We start from the raw sequence: 19,084 nt of genomic DNA, 5'->3' as shown, positions 1-19,084 counted from the left end.
TTTCACATACTCCTTGGACTGAGGGCTTTGGCCCAGCCTAAGAAGATGTGTCTCTGTGGTTGGACCTCACAAGCACTAGGGGCACTTCAGCTACTCAGAACATCCCTTTTTATCAAAGAAAGGGAACATCTTCAAGAGTTCCTTGGCAGAAGACTGGCATTGTTGTAGGCAAAGGGAGAGCAGAGGCTTTGGTGAAGCAAGTGGGGCTGCTCTGTTCCTAGTAAACATTTCACAAGTCATCTGGTCAGGGGAGAACCAACTGCTTCTGCCCAGACCTCTGCCAGCTCCAAAGAAATCAGTTCTGCCTACCATAACACTGGAGCTGAACATCAGAGAGTGTCACCATCTGGTTTTCCTCTTGCCCTGTTTGCCAAAGGTTCCATATACTGATTTCTAGTTCTGTGAGGCACCAGAGGAATCAATTCAGTGTCGTTCCAGTTCACTTTTATTCACCTGCACAACCACGTCCTTACTCAGTGAAGCAAACTTACAAGCAGATACTTAAACTGCTTTGTTGAATGGGGTTGGTGAATCCTGCAGACGCAGATGAGGTTGACCTCTCTGTTTTATCCTAACAGCTGAGGCAAATGCAAATCAAACAAATCACTCAGCATAAATAATGAGAGGTAAACTAGCATTATATCATGCTCTGTGCCCATCATCTGAAGTGTGAGTAATGCACAAGCAGATTAGGTTTAATACATTCATCATCTTGCTAGAATGCCTTTCTGCTCTTTAACTGGGTTTGATCTGCTGTTTTCCTTCAAGCCACCCGAGCGCTGTGTTTTCATTCCAGTGCATTGGTTAGCCTCAGAGTGAACTCCTGGCTTTTCTGGTAAATCAGAAGATACCTGCTGAGAATTAATCTCATTTACAGCTGCTTTGAATGAGTAAACTGGTGAAATCCTGAAGCATCTGTGTCAGCCTTAGGAGTGGAAGCCTGTTGCTTGTGTGAGAGGGAGTGCAGATTCCTGGACTTGGGAGTTCTCTGATTTCATCTGCTTTTAGGGCCTTTCAGAACTTGCCTGTCCTGTGATGCAGAGGCCTGTGACAGCACAAAACACATTCACATCAGGGCCATCTGGACTGCGTTAGTATTTTGGTCAGTGGAAAGGAGTTGTTTCAAGACCAAGGAAGAGCAGCTTCAAGTGTGTATGTCTGAATGTGATGGGCAGTGTAGTGCCTGTTTGGGTGCTGCTGATTCGAGTCCTGCTGATTTGAGTCCTGCTGAAGTCAGAACTGAATTTATTACATTTATCTTTCCAGAAAACAAACTTTGCCTCCAGAAGTGTGGCACTAGCGCACATTAGGGCATTGGATGCTTCAGGACACTGCTAATAAGCTGCAGTGTCTTTCACCTACAGCTCATCAGTATGATTCCAGCCCATCCTCTTGGGGATTAACAATAGGAGTGCAGGGAGGAGGAGTGACCCTGGTACTAAATCACAACTTCATCACTGCACTTTGTACTAACAGATTTAGCAGGGAAGCCAGCGGCTGTGTTGTCTCTTAGGACTTCTCTGTGCATTGCTCCCTGATGGAGATTGGGACAGGCTGAGACAGGAGGGAACAGTAAACCTGATCCTCCCTGGAGATGAAGCTGTTGGGATAGCGCTTATGCTGCTTTATGACGGAGGGTGTTAAGAACTGGCTTGATACCAGTATACAAGTTAGTGGCAAACATGCAAATGAGCTCATTAAAAGGCACAAGTGAAATGGCATACACAGAGCTCTGCAGAACTGGGTAGCTGTGGCCACATGTGGTTCTTGTGGACCTCTGAGACCATGGTCATTATATTCGCATCATCCTGGGGATGTGTTACTGAGTCATCAGTATAATGGAGCCGCTGTGTCATTAACCACAGTGGCTTTTCTTTATCCAGTATTTCTTCTCCTTTCCAGATAAACTTTCCAAGCAATTGGAAATCTTTTAATACTTGAGGGTTTTGACTGACTGAGAAGCGGAATTGTCAGTCAGAGGAGGATGGGAAGAACCTGTCTTCCCTTAGACATACATGAACATCTCAGCTTTAGAGACCCAGGTTGTCTTAAGAGTTTAAGTGGTCTTGGTGGTGGAAGGGAGTTGGATGTTTTGCTTAACCCAGTGCAAGCAGTCTCAGGACATGTGGAGTAGAAGCCCAATGTCCTTTGCTCAGCCGTGCCACCTAGGGGGGATAAGGGAGGCAGCCTCCAGCCACCTTCTCCCATCAGAGGAGCACAAAAACCTTTTGTCTTGTGTGTGCCTTTTGTTCTCTAAATAACTGCCTATAACAAACTTCTCTTTCCTTTTTTTCCCCCCTCACTTTTTTTAACATTCAGAGACTTTTGGTAAGTTTGTTCAATTAAAACCCAAAAACATCAAACCAAAACCCCCCAAACCTGCTGATGTGCAGACTTGTAACCCTTGCCCTTTCAACTAATTCCTTTGTAACAGCTTCTTGAGAGGCATGCTATGCATTTCTTGTACTAACTCTTTCAGTAAGGATATTCTGCCCTTTTAATGAATTTCTGCAGGGGTATTGCAGGCTACAGAAAGAACAATAATCATCCTGATTAATATATCTGTGTAAAGAGATAACAGCTAAATATGAACCTCCTAACATTGGATAGATGGTTTTTGGTGTGTTAGCGACAGTTGTCCTGGAATTCCCCAAGTACACAATAGCTTGTACCCTGGAACTGTGATAATTGTGTTCACACCTGCAGGAGGTCTTGGAGTTTCACATCTAACAGGCTTATTGGTGTTCTCAGAAGGGAGAGGTGGGGGCAGCATGTTCAAATTGAAGCTGTAAATCACAGGTCAGCAGCTATGGGAAAGGGTTGAGCAAGGGAAAAGGAACATCGTGGCTGTCCTCCCCGAGATCATCTCCATCCCTTGAGGAGCAGGAGCCTCCTGCAGAACTCACGTCACATTTCCTCCCTGTGCCAAGGCCCCTTTTGTTATTGGAGATGTGGCAATCGCAGCTGCCAGGCAGGATCCAGCCCTGTAAAACTGCACAAGACGCTGGGTGATTGCTCGCTTGTTTGGAATAGAAAGCTCCCTGCAGGCCTGGCTAGAGGAGCGCAGCGCACACATGTTCTCACACGTGGCCTGACAGAAGGTAGGGATGTGTTGTCTGTCATTACCATGGCAATGGGGACTGGCCTCCTCTCCCTGTTTTCAAGGCTTGGAGAATCCATAGGCAGCTTGGGGTGGGGGAAGTCAGGAAAGGCTGGGGGAAGAGCAGATCCCATCCTCTGTGGCAGTAGGGGACACTTGCACACAGTGTTCTACCTGGCACCATCCTGGTCCTTTAGAATCCAGAGGAGAGTCCTTTAAGCTGCCTTTTGCCTCTGCTGCTGACTGCTTCGTTGGCCATCTGGGCTTGTGCAGCCTCCAGGTTTGCCCTGAATAGCACATCTCTGGCTCCTGGGAGGCTGTGGAAGGCAATATGAGTATTTGCACGTGGCATCCCAAAGCCAGCTTTTCACTCAAAGGCAGCATCTCCAGTGTGAGTTCTTCCTGCTTTAGTTTTTCTGCTCTGGCCAGTCATTATCCTCATGCGTTTGCTCCTGCACCCTTTGGGACGCCAGGCAAGCAGCTCCCCTCCAGCACCATGACCCTGTACCAAATCTCACAGGACCTGCCAGAGTTCTTCAGAATGATTATTTCATGCCCTCTTCTAGCACCATCTTGCTGCCCCTCTATTGAACATGAAGCTGGTTAGATGTGAAACTCCAACAGTGAAAATCTACCATCTGTGTCTCTGCCACCATTCAAACTGCTGTTCTTTCCTTGCAAGTGACTCGATCTCATTCGGATTCAAATTGTGTCCCCTCCATCCCTGGTGTTGGGTACCTTGCAAAACATGGTTTGCTCCTCACCTCTGTGTCCCAGGTGCCAGAGTCAGAACTGGAAGGACCAAGGCAGCATTGCTTGGCTTCCGTGGGTCTCCAAGAGACAATGTGTCTCCAAGAGCTGCTGACAGCCTATTTCCAGGGGCATCGCTGATGCTGAGAGGGAACAGGGGATAACTAATCAACAGTGACACGAGAAGGCAATGGCTGCTCTTGTGTCTGTGCTTACACGGCTCGAACTTCCAACGTGTTTCTCCTGTCAATGAGAGTGAACCTTTGCGGGAAATGGCCAGGCTTAGCCAAGGCCAAAGAAGCTTCATAGCAGTGGGTGATGTTGGGGTCTGCTCCCCTCCTCTCCCCTCCTGCCATTAGCCTTGTTCCAGATTTGTGCCACAGATGGCAGATTTTCACTCCGGTTCTGAGACAGAAGGATGTAGCTGAGGCTGTTTGTCTTTCGACTGAGTTATCTATAACCCTTTGCTGCTTTCTGTCTTTCTCTTGCTTTTTAAAACCTTCCTGCCATCTCCTGTGTGGAGATCTGCCCAAATACACGCTCCCCACACCTCTTCCGAGCGCTACCTCTCCAACCTTTGTCCTGACAGCTAACCAGCCTGCTTTATTAACCTTAGCTAGTTCCTAACCCTAACTAGATGCTAACTTTTCTCTAGCAAATAACCTAACTTCTTAACTAGAAGCTGAGTATAACTAGAATCTAATACCCTAACACTATAATACCTCTCTTCCTTCACCTCCTTTGAAAAATAAAGGCGACCTGTAATCAGCATCTACATCTTTTTACCTTCTATCCTGAAAATGGAGGATTGAACCGCAGCACAAGAAGGATAAGGAGGGAAGGAGTTTTCTGATGGTTGAGGCAGAAGATTGGCATGCAGGAGGCTTTGACTCCTGTTCTTGCCTCTGCCAGACTTCCCTCTGTGACCTTGGGCAAGTTGCTTCACCTCTGCCTCAGTTTCCCCATCTGTAAAGTGGGGTAATAATGCTGCTGGGGGAGAGGAGAGACCGGCATAAGGCTGGTACCTACCATGCACTGTGGCCTGCTGGGAGATGCTGCATCGTGACAGCACTGTTACCAGTGCGGAGAAGCTCCTGCATTGCTCCCTTGTAAGAGGCAATACTTGGAAGTGCGGGATCTGCCCTGTTCTCAGGATTGGGGTAAAAACCAGCCAAGTGAACCCCCCTCTTTGATAAGCTGTGTAACAACTTTGAATGCCACTGTGAGCAAAAGGACCTGCCGGGTTTTCAAAGGAAGATGGTTGCAACCTCAGGAGGTCAGACTGGGGGGACAGTGATTTTACCACTACCAGCAGCTGGTTCACCAGCCACGGTGTCACTTCCTCTCATCTCTGAGACGTGCCTAAGTGGGAGGCTTACGTTAGGCAATGAGACACAACTGGAGGGAGGTTGAATGCAATAACCCAGGGGAGATGCAGTCAAAAGTGTAGCAGGACTCTTCTCCCTCCACACAACCCCCTCCTGCACTGGCTCTAAGGAGGCTTCCTGAGCAGTTGCATGAAGCAGCCCTTTCACTTGAGCAGGAGCATGGCCTTCCTCAGAGCAGAGCATCTGGCTTCGGTCTCTGTGAGGAACCACTGAAGGAGAACTGAAGGTCCTGATAAGGGCAAGCATTGCATTCCTCACACATCTGTGCCAATAGCTAAAGTCTGGAACTGGGAATTTGTTAGCAAAGGTGGGATCAAACCTGCAATTCTTAATGTTGCAAGGTCCCTGGATATCCCTTTCCCTGTCTGGGCTAACACGGCCATGATGCCAACCCTTTTCTCCAGGAGTAATAAAGATAAATGCAGGTTCATCGTATGTTCTGCAAGTAGCAAACGGTAATGTTAACTGAGAGCTTGGCATGCTTAACACCAAAATGGAAGCAGGCTTAAGAGTTTTCAAGCCAAGTGCCATGGAGGCTCTGTGAAGAGCCAGCTCAATTGGACTGCTTTAAAAAGGGCATCCCCACCTTAAACACCCCAAGCCCTCTTCAGTCTGTCCCTAGCATTTCAGATGAGGTAGAGCAGGAAGTTTCCTACTGGGAACTGTCTTCCTTGACTCAGGTCCTTTTCCCACGGGCAGTGCCGGTGGTTGGGGTTTGACAGTCGTTTCACTCACTCTCTTTGTTTCCTTTGCAGAAGGTACACCGATCCGAGGTAAGATCCCCAGCTCACTCACTCACCCACTCTCCAAACACTTCTCTCCACTCAGTTCCTGCTTCATTGACCTGTGCTCAGTACAGATTCTTGGTGGTGGTGGTGTTATGTTTTCTTGTCCTGTTTCACCTCTGGATCTTTATTATACCTGTCTTTCTTTTATATATGGTTATAATGTCCTTTTTTGTTTGCTGGGTGCACTTGGTAATACTGATACTTGGTAATACTGATACTGTTATTCTAATAACATCTCAGGCTGTACTGCCTCAGATTTATGGCAGAGTTTTAAGAGCTAATCTCTCCAGGTCTGTGAAGGACTGAAGTTTATCTTGAGCATTAAATGCTATCAAAGCTTGGGAAATGCTTAGGACCTGCTCTTGGTTGGTACAAAGTGCTCCCGAGCCGCCGATGGTGCTGGAAGGTTCCCAGTCCTTTGCTCACTCAGATCTTCAACGCTTACCATCAACGTGTACTCATTTGTTTGGCTTCAGAGCCTTCCTTCCCCTTCCTCCCCACTCTCCTCCCCCTATGTTTCTCTGGGAAAGATACCCATGGTAAGTAGCTTCTGCATTGTCTCTTTAATGGAGCTAAAAGGATACTAGACTTCAAGCGGTCCCAGAAAGAAGGGATTGGGTGTGCACCCCTTGGAAGAGCTGCTTTGGTTTTATCTCCACATGGAAATTTAAAAGTCCCTAATTCTCTGCTGGTAAAAGCAAAAGGAGGTGCTGTAGGTGGGATTTACTTGTTCACACATCATCTCCATGGGCTCCTGACAAGTGCTGAAAACTCATTGACCTCTCTGCAGTATCACTGCAACCACTGCATTCACCAGCAAAGCTGCAGCAGTAAAGATGAAAGGGGTGAGTCCTTATTCCCCTGGCGAAGCTGCCTGCCTGCAGCTCATGTTCATTCATGCCCCTGCTCTACAAAGTGGCTTCATCTCCCCTTGGTGCTCTCAGACAAGGGATGCTCAAGGGCTGCACACAGAATTTGTCTGGAAGCAGTGGAAGCAACCCCCAAATGAAGAGAAGTTTCTAGAACAGTGCACTGGCCAGCTCTCCACCAGAATGCAGCTTCCAGTGACAGAGCATGCTCGAGCTGTAATTCAGTATGAAATGTGCTCAGCTGGTGTCTCAGTGGGAAGCTTCAGTCTGTTTGCTTTCTGACTCCTCTTACGCTGAAATAGCCACAGATTCTGCTGAAATGAATTCCGTTTGCTTTAGTGGCTTGGGTGGGGTTGGTTTGGGTTTTAATTCGCTCTGCTCTGCCTTTGGGGGCTACCAGGCACCGTGGATGCTGGCACTGTCACACCCCAGCCCGGTCATAAGCCCTCTCACACATCACGTCTTCCCACGCAGCATCCTTTGTCACCCATGCACACACGGAGGAACGTGAGCTCCACGTCCTCCTCATGTGAACACGTTGGGTTTTCCTTCCTGAAGAGGCTGTGTCTGCAAGCAACAATGACACCATTTGCACTTTCCTCACTTCAGATTTTATCAATAAGATTACACCGAGCTGCAATTGTTTGGTTTTCATATTTAGAGGTATTTTTTCCAGAGATGGAAGTTTAAGAGTCCTAGCACATACGAGCTCTGTCCATATCTGTAGTATAATCATGTACTCCTAATACATAAAACATTTGATAGCCTGTTGAATTATTTATCTAGTATGTATTTTCACTGGAGTTTTGCAGGGATGAAGCCTTCTGAGGTAAATGAGGCAATTTTCTTCCATGTAGTTACATGCTGCCTATCTCTGCATGTTTGCTGACAGGAGTGTTTAGTAGGGACTCTGGGTATGTTCTTGTAGGCTGCAGTAATGTACAGGTTTAAGAAAAAACCTTAATTCTTTTGTCCAGGCAATTTTGAAGTTCCAGTGCAGTATTTACAGGGTTTTCCCTTGGGAATATTCACTAATAGTGAAGTGCTTTTCACACTAACTCTTCTCTCCTGTAGGCTTCCTGTGAAGCAGGTATTTAGGCACAAAACAAAGGTAGCAGAGATAAAGATACTCCAGGGATGCCAAGCAGGGGGTGACAAAGCCTCCTGCTTTTACAGTCCCTGCTTCAAATCAAGCAAGGGAAAGTCAGCTGCCTTCTGATGGATTTCTGGGGATCCTGGTAATAGGGATTATTGGAGTTGATTCCATGAGTTCTGGTGCAGAATGCCTGCATTGCGGAAGCCACAAAAGTTGGTTCTTTTGCTGATCGTTTCAATATGGAGAATAACACTTGGAAGGGGGGGGGGGGGGGGATTAAGTTTTCTCCTCCTGCTGGGTATGTGTCCAGCTGTAACACTGAGCACAGGCAGTAGCTGATGTTGGCTGAGGGCTCCGTGCTTCCAGAGCTCAGGAACCGCAGGGAGCATCCCATTGTTAGCCCAAAGGGGAGGACAAAAGGAAAACACTGAGGCTATTGCTCTGTCTTCAAGCCCAAACCAAAAGGTGATGATTGTGTCTTTGCTGCGGTCTTCTTCTCTCCTCCCAGGTGGCCTCCAGATTGAGAGCAGCGAGGAGACAGACCAGGGGAAGTACGAATGCGTGGCCAGCAACAGCGCTGGAGTGCGCTACTCCTCCCCAGCTAACCTTTATGTGAGAGGTAGGGAGCGCACCGGCTCACATACTGCCAAATACCTCCCTCCCCGTGGCCTTCCTGTGTCCCAGCTGCTTCCAGGATTCCATCCTGACAGCGACAACAAATGTGACCCAAAATAGTGTGCCCAAGAGTCTGCCAGCATCAGCCTGCAGAGCCCAGAGGGCAACCAACAGCTTTGGCTGCAGAGGCCACGATCCCCTTTCTCCCAAAAGATCCCTGCTCTCTGGAAGTGGGAAGGTTTCAGTTCTACTGGTGTGGGTGTGAGAGGAGGGGAGGACCCTCTCAGCCCCCTCCACTGAGCAGTCAGTGCCCCCGGGCTCACCAGCTTGCCACGGGAGGGTGCATTCTCACTTCTTGCCTAAGTCCCAGCCAGTTTTCCCTCTGCCAGCAGTGACTTGTCACTGGTTCCTTGGGCGCAAATGCTGGCCTTGGGCGTAGAGAGCTGCAGAGGGCCAGCAGACAGCTCTTCCACAGTGCCAGGTCCCTCCACCCGCGTAGCTTGGGAACAGATGACAGGGGGACAGGCTGCTGCTTGCTGCCCCCTCGATGTTCTCACACCCAGTGGGGCAAAAGCCTTTCTGCTTCCTGTGTTGGTTGATTTTAATCTCTCTGATCTGTACTATTTTGTGTGTAGATTTGGTTTAATATCTTTCCACAGCAAACCCCTTTTGGTAATGAGAGAGCAGGGCTGGTCCTTCTCCCTCTTTTTAACAATACAAAAAGACAAAACTACCATTGGGAGTTAAAAAGGGAAGTTACATCCCGGCAGACTGTTCCCATTCCATCCCATCGGCAGAGGAAGCGCCTCCCAACCTACACTCACGTTAACTCTGCGGTCCCATGCAGAGCCATGCTCCTGTGTGCACTCCTTTCTCTCTCTCTTTCTCTCTCTCTCGTGTCTCACGCTCCCTAAATCACATGCACATGGAGAGAAGGCTTTTCAGAAGTGAACGTTTCCAAGCTCCAGTTTTAAAATAGCCTTTTGTGGCCAGCTGGAAAATTGCAATTGGAATTTGCCCTCTCGCCTGGGCCCCGAAATTCTGCTGTTGGGAGCGTCAGTCTGGATCGGATGCTCACTCCGGGCTAAATCCTTTGCAGACAGCTTTAGCTGGAACAGTTTGGGATCTTGTTTGAAAGACAAAACCCAACAAAAGCCCCAGCGAGAAGCAGGAAAAAAAAAAAGTGGGGATTTTTCACTCTTTTATTCCTAAATTTCCTCTGCCTTTCTGGCCACTCGGAAACTGCCCGGGAGACAAAGGTTGTAACCGTGCTGCTGCTTGTCTCCACACCTGGCTGAGAGTCGGCCCCAGGTGGATAGCCCTCTTTCTATCCAAGTTAGCCTGTGTGTTCCTGAGGCTGCCTGCCAAAGCAAGCCAGCATTAACCGGCCGAGAGAGTGCAGAAACCAGCGTGTAAGCGAGCTCGGCCTGTGGTTTGGGTGTTTCTCATGCTGTTTAATTCCTTGTTTCTTGTGTGTTAATATCGTGGAAAGGTAACAAATCTCTGAAATGGATTTGCTTTGGTGGGAGGGGAAGTTCATGCACATTTTCCTTCCCGTTTTTTTTTCCCCCTTTGTTTTAAAAGAGTCCTGAACACTCTTGTGTTTCCAATTGACTTGTTTCTCCCATAACATGCTTGTCTCTATAGAACACCTGGGATAGGAGTTGTAAGTTTGAACATTGCAAGGAAATGTTTTTGCTTTTTGGTTTGCTTTTCTTTTCTTCTTCGAATTATTCCTTGGTTTTGCCTTATTCAGTCCCATTGTGCAGGTAGCACAAGCAGGGCCGGGCGCGGGGCTGGGGGGAACAGGGGCCGGGGGAGCGGTGGTCAACCTGGGACCTCCTTTGAGTTGGGGCTTCTCTGCCCGGGGCAGGTTCCTCTCCCCCTTCTCTAAAGAGCAGGTGCACTTAAGGATGTGAGAATTCCTTGCTGGGGTTGGCACCTCTGCAGGGTGCTGGTCCTGAACCAGGATTGCTCACAGCCTGGCCTGTACAGAGTTTGGTTGGTCTTAAAAGGTCCCTAGGTGGATGGGAGGGGGAACGTCAGGAAGGCAGGGAAGAGGGTCGTTACTATCTTCCTTTTTATTTTTCCTTTCTTTTCATTTTGGTTAAGAGAAAAAAAACAAAAAGAATCAATCAATTTGCAGCTGACAGCCTTGAGAAGGCCTTTTTTTACTCTCTCTGTGTTTCCCCTATTTTTCTCTTCTCCTCATGTCATTGTGTTCCGCATCAAACCCCCTTAACATCCCTCAGAGCTACGAGAAGGTTGGTGTGGTTTTTTTCTTTTTTACTTTCTTTACCCACATTTTTACATTCTTAAGAGAAAAAAAAAAATTAAAAAAAATATAAACTAAAAAAAAAAAAACCTAAAACTATAAAAAAAAAAAAGAAAAAGCAAGAAATCTTTAAGATGAGCGAGACCCGCCGTTCCCGGGTCTCGCGGAGATGAGTTGAGTTGCATTGTGGGCCTCTCTATGCATCCTTTGGTAATGTTGCTGAGTTCTTGCACTTTTTTGTCGTCATGGTTACCTTGCCGTTTGGACATTGGGCCTGATGCATGATAGGAGAATGTAACAATCTTCTTTGCATGCCACTTTTTCAATTAATTCTGAATTCTTTTTTTCTCTCTATAAATAATGTATCGTTTTGGGTTTTTTTTTTGTTTTCCAATTCTGGTTACTTTTCAAGTGGATTTACTCTTTTACTTTCTCAATTGATTTTGTTCCGTTGGGTTTTTTGCTTTCTCTTTGAGTTCCTGTTTCTGTTTGGATTGGTTATGCTGTGCTGTAGTTGATTCCAAACGCATTGTGAGAAGCCAGTGTTCCTGCCCACCCGGTGGTAACTGAACTCCTCAATCCCTCCAGGAGGAAAGGAGTCACACAGCTCTAACGCCTGTCCATGGAAGCCCTGCTATTTGGGACAAGCCTTTGTTTTGGGGGGAGGGAGGGATCTGGGAAGTGGAAAAGATGGTAAGAAGCCAGGGTGTCCATCCAAGAGTTAGAGCAGAGCCTGGATCCCGTTATTACTTACATATTTCTGGGAGGTGTGGCCCTTGTTCCACATCCTGCACACAAAGAAAAACCCTGCTCCCTGCTCCCAAGGGCTTCCCCAGCGATGCAGAACTGGCTCACTGGTAACCAGCCTCTTCCCTCCACTCATACCTAAGACAGTGTGCGGGAGCTGAGCTTGAGCCGTGTCCCATCAGCAGAGCTTGTAGGAAGCAGGGCGATGCCTCATCCTCGCAGTGTCAGGAGGGAAGGGCACCCAGCCACCTGCAGAAGGGTAGCTGGGTCTCCCATTTACCCTCCTCCTCCCCATCATTTAACCATTATTACCTGGCTATACAGGCACATTGAAAACCAGCCTGGTCCAGAGGCAGTAGAACCCTCCTTTCTGAAGGAGTGTACAAAGAGAGCTGCAGCAGTGGTAGACTGAAGGATGCTGCTGGGACACATCTGGCAGCTGCATCTCAGTTGTAAACAGCAACAACAAAGCTGACAAGTTACATTCTAGCTGCAAATGCCTCTTTTCCCTCTTCTCATCTCCCTGTTTATCCCCAGTCAGCTTCTGTTGCCTCCCATGTGTGCCTCCTGAGGGGCTGAGCCACATGGGATAGGAAACAGGCGGGTTTTTTGCAGTGTGTTAGTTGTACCATTGGTGCTTGGTGCTCTTGCCCTTTGCAGAACTGAATGCCCTTCCTTTCCCTGTTTATGCATTTCCTTCTGCCCGTCAGTCCTCACTACTCAATAACCTACCCAAGGAGTGGCTTTCCTAGTGTACAGGTATTAAAGCTGTGTGATTTTTGAGAAATCCAGTGCAGTATTGACACAGTATCTGTCTCTCTCTTTCTCTATCTCTCTCTTTCTCTCTGTCTGTCCTTCTCTTTTTCTTAAAATGCTGAGATTTCAGTGCTCGGACCCTCAGTGCTGGTATTCTCCCCTCTCCCCTTCAAGTCTCTCCCCCTCTCCCCATAGAATCAAGGGTACCACTCCAAAATGCTGCACTGTTGACAATGTGTTTCTGAAGCGGCCAGTTGTGGCTCTTCTAACTTTGATGCCAGCAAGAGCCAAAAGACACCCCCAAGCCCTAGGCTCTATTGAAAGAAAGAAAAACACAAAAACAAACCAAAAAAAAGGAAGAAAAAAAGGCTTGTTCTCTTTAAAAAGAGCAAGAGAGAAGGAATAGGATTTGAAATGAGGTGTTCCCATCCCACCTCCCTCCTGCCTAGGACTAAAAGGTGCTAATCACTACTAATTACAGGATTTTCCTTCATGAATAGGAGTTGGAGTTTCAGGCTTTAGGTGCAATTAAAAAGGGATTTATACACCATTGGTTTTTATTTGGTTTATTTTCTCTTTTCTAAAGTATTTCTAACGTGTCCAAATTGCACTGCTGCTGCTAAAATCTCTGTGATCTGAGAAGGTTCTAACATCAAATTCTTCCTTAAGAGCCAATAAAATAGTAATAATATCAACAACGCTAAACTAAAGCTAAGTTGGAGGTAGTCCTGATAGGCTGGAATGACACTGGGCAGGGAAACAGAGACTTGATACCTGGCTAAAAGAGCTCATCTGGTTTGCTAGGAGTTACGGGCATGGTCTTGAAAGTCTTGGCCTTGTGTGTTATTAGTGATCAGATCATGCCGTCCTCCAGAATAACAAGGAATCTTGCTAACAGTGAATTCCCAAGCTCAAATGCAGAAGTATCTTTATGGAGACCCACGAAAGCAGAGCAGAAGTAGGTGAGATGAGTTCTGCCAGCAGCCCAGGCTATATGAAAGGTTCTGGTCTGAACCAGTTGTCTGGGAAGTCAGCACACCTGAAGATGGGTTTACTGATTTTGATGGGAGCTGTACCTGGCTTTCAAAAGCCATTGGATGCTTCTCTGTATCCCTCAGGACACAAACACTGTCAAACTGGCCCATAGTGAGGGCAGGAAAGGACAGATTCCAGGTGTGTCAGGAGATGTCTTGGTGATGGTTGAGAGCTTCATGCCTCTCCTTGCACAGTGCAGGGATGTGCCTAGCACAGAGGAGGCTGCTTTGGGAGCCTGGCAGTTCTCAGAGCTAATGAGAATGGGAATGGCTGTGAATAGCTACCTGGATAAAACCAGGTTGACTCACTCGTACCTGATGGCATTTTCCTGCAGCCGTCAGTGAGCCAACACGTGCTGGGTCCAGGCTTTGCCCCATGTATCTGCTGTCCTGGATCTATGCCCACAGCTGGTTTGCCCCCTTGAAACCAAGCCCTTTGTATCTCTCCCCTTCATTTGGAAAGGGAAAAGCATTTGGAAAGCTCTTCCCTTCATTCCTCACACCGTGGAGCTGGGCTTTAGCAACCTCTGAGTGTGCAGAGCGACCTCTGCTCTTGGTACAGGGCAGATTGTTGTGGTTCAATTGACCAGAGTTAAAACATTCCCCCTCTTCCACGCAGTGATGCCCTGCCAGGAGTTACAAAAGGCAGCAGTTGTGGTGCTGCAGGGATAATCCTTTTCCCCCTCGGCTCGAGCTTCTTGTTGCTCTTCTCTTTTCAAGCTCAGGCAGTTTGAAATGGTTCTGCAGGCATTTAGAGCAGCGCAAGCCCTTGCTGTGCCTGCTCAGCCCGCGCCTCTTCTGCTGCAGGAGTATGATGCTGAGTCACCCAGAAGCGGGTTCTGCAGCCCAGGTCCTGCTGAGAACACTCCACTTTTCTAGTCTCTCTAGAAAACCTCAACTCATTGAGAGAAGCAAAGATAAAAACAGGCCAGGGCTAAACACAGAATAGCAAACCCCATGTGAAACCCTTTAAAATAAAGACCATAGAAAAGGTACAAATAGTGTGCCTAGGACCTCCGAAAATCAAGATCAAAATGTATTAAAATGTGACTAACTCCACGAATAACTTAGCCTGTAGCCTGCTCCTGGGTTAAGTTTGGCTCATGTATAATTGGAGCATCAAACCAGAGCTGCTGGTGCTCAGCCCTTCCGCCAGGAGACAAGAGAATGGGCACTCAGTTTTTCGTTTCCAATGCCATTTCAAGGTCAGAAGGAAATCATTTCCCTTGCACAATAGACTTAACAAGGTCAAAACCCTCACTGGTGTTTTAAAATGTTCCATTTTAATACCTTTTTAGCCTAGCCTTGCTAAACTCTTTAATGGAAAAGGAGGGAGGCAGAACCACTGCTGCTTTGTAGAGCTGCCCCTATAGTGCTGTTTGCCAGGCACTGGAGCTTAGGGAGGGAGAGGTCGATGATGGCTTTTGAATGTGGTGTTAGCACTTCCATGGGTGGGGGAGCCCCCTATCCGTGTTTGGGGTGTCCTCGGCTCTGAAATTCTAGTTCAATCAAAGCAAACCAAGCAACTTTGCTGTGTTTCTGCAGAAGGATTTCTCAAGGGTATCAGGGAATGGGAATGGATACAAAAAGCCACCCCCCAAAACCAAATCAAAACTGTACATATATATATGTATATATATGAATCTCTCTCTATAGAGGGCACTTTGCAGGAACACTGTGCTGTACTGATCTTGAAATCTCTGCCTGCCTGTGTCTCTTACACCTTTTGCATCGCTGTTCTCTTTGTTTTAGGGGAAAAAATTAGATTACACCTTGTCAAATTCAAATAGCAAAACTAAACGAGTGAGGTGCGTGTTCAGTGTTACAGAGCTGCTTGGAAAACAAAAATCCAATTGGGATCAGATTATTTTCTGTTCAATCCTATAAAAAGCAGCAGAAAAACAAAAGAATTGCAAAAGACCAGAGATGTTCAGCCAGCCGGTCACTCAGCTGATGTGCTTTAACTGGGAAAGTAACAATGATTGGGAAGGTAATGGATTTCCTCCAGACCAACTGCAAGCCTTGGTCTCACGCTTTATTTATCTACCTATTTACTTACTTTTATTCACTGTGAAGGAAATTAGGAAGGAGATGGGCCTGAGGAGGGAACTGTCTCGTCCTCTGGAGGGACGGAGGTCGGAAATCCAAACCCGAACAGCGTCTCGCCCCAGCGGAATGAACTTGCAATTGGAATGGGAGAGGGAGAGGCAGAGGCGGCTGCGTGGACAGCACAGGGGCAGGGACCACCTTTTGGGAGGGGAGGACAGGTGTAATCTAAGCTTCACTAATAATGTAGAGGCTGCACATTATTTTGGCACCCTTTCCCCTACCCCCTCCTCATTTTGGAGCAAGACGGAATGACTCCTGTCTCCCCAAAATGGCCAATAATGTCCGCCTTCTCACCTCATTTGGAGCAGCAGCTTGCTGAGTGTCAAAATGTTTAATACCATTTGGTTTTGTTTGGTGCTTTCAACCAGTCACTTCACTTTCTTTGGTTTCCTTTTCCGATTAATTTTCTTCTTGAAGATTACAGACTATGTTTCTCTTTGAGTTGGTTTAATGTGAATCGGGGTTTGAAGTGACGGGTTCTTGTCTAGTCCGTTCTCCCTTCCCCACCTCGCTCCTCCTCCAACATTTCTCTCCTTGAGCTAATCTGGAAGGGGCATAAAAAGTGGAAGGGGTGGGGTTTCCTCAGCACAAACTGCTTGGCTGGTCCTCAGATTTCTCTCACTAGCAGCTTCCTGGGAACACATTTTAAGGATGGATTCTGGTGTTGCAAAAGTCAACCCTGGATCTCCCAGTGTCTCTTCCGATCAGGTCTGTAAATCTGTCCCTTTCCAAAACGTCTCTCACCCTGTGGACCCCAGCTCTGGTTTTAACTGAGTGGTGGTGGTGGGGAACCTCAGCGATGTTGATTGGTACCTTCTCATTGGAAAGAAGAATGCACCAAAAAAGCCACTCACAGAACACAAACTGGGTTAAACCTCCCTGCACCCGTGAACAGCAGCAAAACCAATTGGCTTTACAATGCTCTGAAGTTATGGAACTGTTCCATTTCTAATGACATTGATGTTAAGCAGAATTTGGGGTGCAGATTTGCCTGGGTGAAATACTTACCTAACAGATAATATTGAACAGATGCATAACTAACTGCACTTAAATCTTTCTTTGCCTCTAAAATGGCTTCTCTGCATTGAATTAACTTGCCTTGTGTCACAAATGTCCAGCTCCAGTTCTAAAACCTGGTTCTACCAATAATAAGCTGTATCCTTGTTTGAAAAAAGCTCCTGGGAGTTTTTTGGCCATTGGAACTGTGTGTTTGTGTGTGCCTGCTTGTGTGTGTCTGTCGGGAGATGTTGCACATGCACATGGAGCATGCACGTACGTGTATGCATGCAAGGTTGGCTTCGTAAAACAGGTCTGACAAAGCTGCCATGGAAATCAAACATCCCTGAAACTCAGGGAAGGTGCTTCTTGAGACCAGAAATTGGTGAAAACTCTCAGATAAGTGTCTGTAGTCGAGCCCTGAGTGTCTCATCCCAACTTTTCCTTTCCAAAGAGGGCAGTTGTTCCTTTCTTTCCAGTCCTTTGGAAGTGCTGGGTAGCGAAATGGAAGGAATCTCTTCCCCATGGTTTTTTCCATGTAAAATTCCAGTCTTTCAGCTGCTCTGTGTGAAACCCAGAGCTGAAATTGCCCTTGGCTCAAGCTCTAGCTGCCCTTTCTTCCCACCACTGCAGCTCCTCCTCGGCCCTGACCTAAACGCTGACCCAGAAAGTCTCAGCTGGACAGATCTCACGTCAACAGCCAAATCAGAGTGGTCCGGCAATTAAAACAACCAGCAGCAGGATGGCTCCTGCTACCCAGAGATGGGCCCTCCAAGTACTGCCTGTTAAACTCAATTCAGTTGCCACAGCCCTGAGCCATAGCAGGGATGTATCCAGGGACTCTCAGAGGTCTCCAGCATTTAATGGTGGAGTTATTTTCACGTCCTAAGACCGGTGCGTGGATGTTTGTATATTTGTGCACATACAAGCGTGTAGCTTTTTTTAAACCAGGATGCACAGCAGAAGTGCTGCGACCTCTTTGGGTCTTGGTCGGCACTAACCCTAATCTAAACCCTTCCTTTTCACAGAATGCACATCAGCTTGGGCTGGTGGCGTCCAGATGTTGCTTCCCCTTAGTTAAGTGTGATAAATGCTGTTAAAACCCGGGCTGCTGCAGGGAGGGTGGGCAGAGCTGCCTGGCAGTGCTGTGACCATGCTCTGCACAGCCCCAGCCCTGAGCTTGTGTTGTGTGAGTGGATCTCTTCCATCCCTGCCCAGAAGCAGGCAGGCAGCAGCGCTCTGTTCCCTTCAGACTCCGATTCTCAGCACTCCACCATACATCAAATGATGCTTTTCAGTTCTTAAATTCTGGTTCGTTCTTCCTTTTTCTTCTTATTTTTCTCTTTGGTTTCCTTTCTCTTTCAGTTCAGTTTTGATTTCTCTGTAATTAGCCTCGGTTTGAATTAATTGTCTTGTTGCGTTTCCATGACAACTCAGTGTCTGCATCCCACCTGCCGTTGTTTGCTGTTGATGCTGTTTGCTGGCCGGATCCTGTCCGGCGTATGTCTCCCCATTTCTCCTCACCTCTTCCCACCTTGCCTCCCCTCTCCAGAAGGTGACATATACCAGCCCCTCCTCAGAAGAGTCATCCCCCCCCAGATCTGTCTGCATGGTGACCCCACTTGTTCCTTTCCAAGTTCTCTCCATCTTGTCTCAGATTGTGACCGGCGTGGTCTTCGCATGGCTCCATTTTCTGAAGTGTGGTACCTCCTGAAGCAGGCAGTGGACAGAAGGATGGAGTAGCCAATAGGGCCGTGCCCTCATGTCCAGGGCTAAAAGTCTTCCCTTGCAGCATAACAGGAGGGAGAAAGGGTCATATTGCCTGGTCTCTTGAGCCAGTGCTAGTGCCTGAGGTGGTGCAAATACCCTGGCACTCTCCTTGTACCTTTGTCTAAGCAGAAAGTCGTCTTCTAGTGTTAGCATCCAGGTGAGTTCGCAGTCCCTCCCTCCCCGTTCCAGTCTTTTCCCCAGCCACACTGGAGGTGAGGGCATGCTGTCCGTTCTCTTGGCAAATCCATGCATGCAGGAATTCTCCTTTGACATCTCTGAGCTTCTAATGCCGCAAATCTGGAAGTCGTCTCTTCCCTGCCTCTCAGTATTGGTTCCTGGGTACTGGTAACCATGAAGAAAAGGATCTGATAGCCCGATGGGAGGAGCACACCTTCTGTGAAGACATCTCCTTGTCAGCTTGCAGGAGGAGACAGGGGCTATAGCTGCCTTCCGTTCAACAAAGCCCCACTAAATGGAGAACGGCCGCTACCTCTGCTGGCGGTGCCCTTCCCAGCGGAAATGATCCCTAATGTGGAATAGCAGCCGGGGAAGTGGGCTGGAAGATAAACACTAGAAAAACCCAGGACATCGCTTCCAGGGGACATCTGAAGGCACTAGGACTTGGGAAGAGCCATGGCAAGCTAAGCTCTGGTGCCCTTTGCATTGCTTTTGCATGGATGCAGTTGCCACCGATGTTTTAGAGAGGTTACCTGGGAATAGGCCAGCAGGAACTGATACCTCAGTCCGCCAGTGCTCCCACTGTCCTGCCCCCTTGCTCCCCCTGCCTGAGG

The 19,084-nt window shown here is 47.7% G+C and overlaps 1 protein-coding gene across 6 annotated transcripts in view; it reads left to right on the top strand.

Moving 5' to 3' along the window:
* Positions 1-19,084, top strand: part of PTPRS (protein tyrosine phosphatase receptor type S) — a gene marked incomplete at both ends in the record, with an annotated part of 89,048 nt that overhangs the window by 23,835 nt on the left and 46,129 nt on the right. For all 6 annotated transcript variants that reach the window (XM_080633929.1, XM_080633925.1, XM_080633924.1 and 3 more), the window contains one exon: positions 8,500-8,610. In XM_080633929.1, the coding sequence (XP_080490055.1) occupies positions 8,500-8,610 (111 nt within the window). The remainder of the gene's footprint in view (positions 1-8,499; positions 8,611-19,084) is intronic.

This window comes from Psittacula echo (genome assembly GCF_963264785.1).
Source record: "Psittacula echo genome assembly, chromosome: 24".
Classification (NCBI taxonomy): domain Eukaryota; kingdom Metazoa; phylum Chordata; class Aves; order Psittaciformes; family Psittacidae; genus Psittacula; species Psittacula echo.
This window is presented reverse-complemented; position numbering and strand designations above follow the sequence as displayed.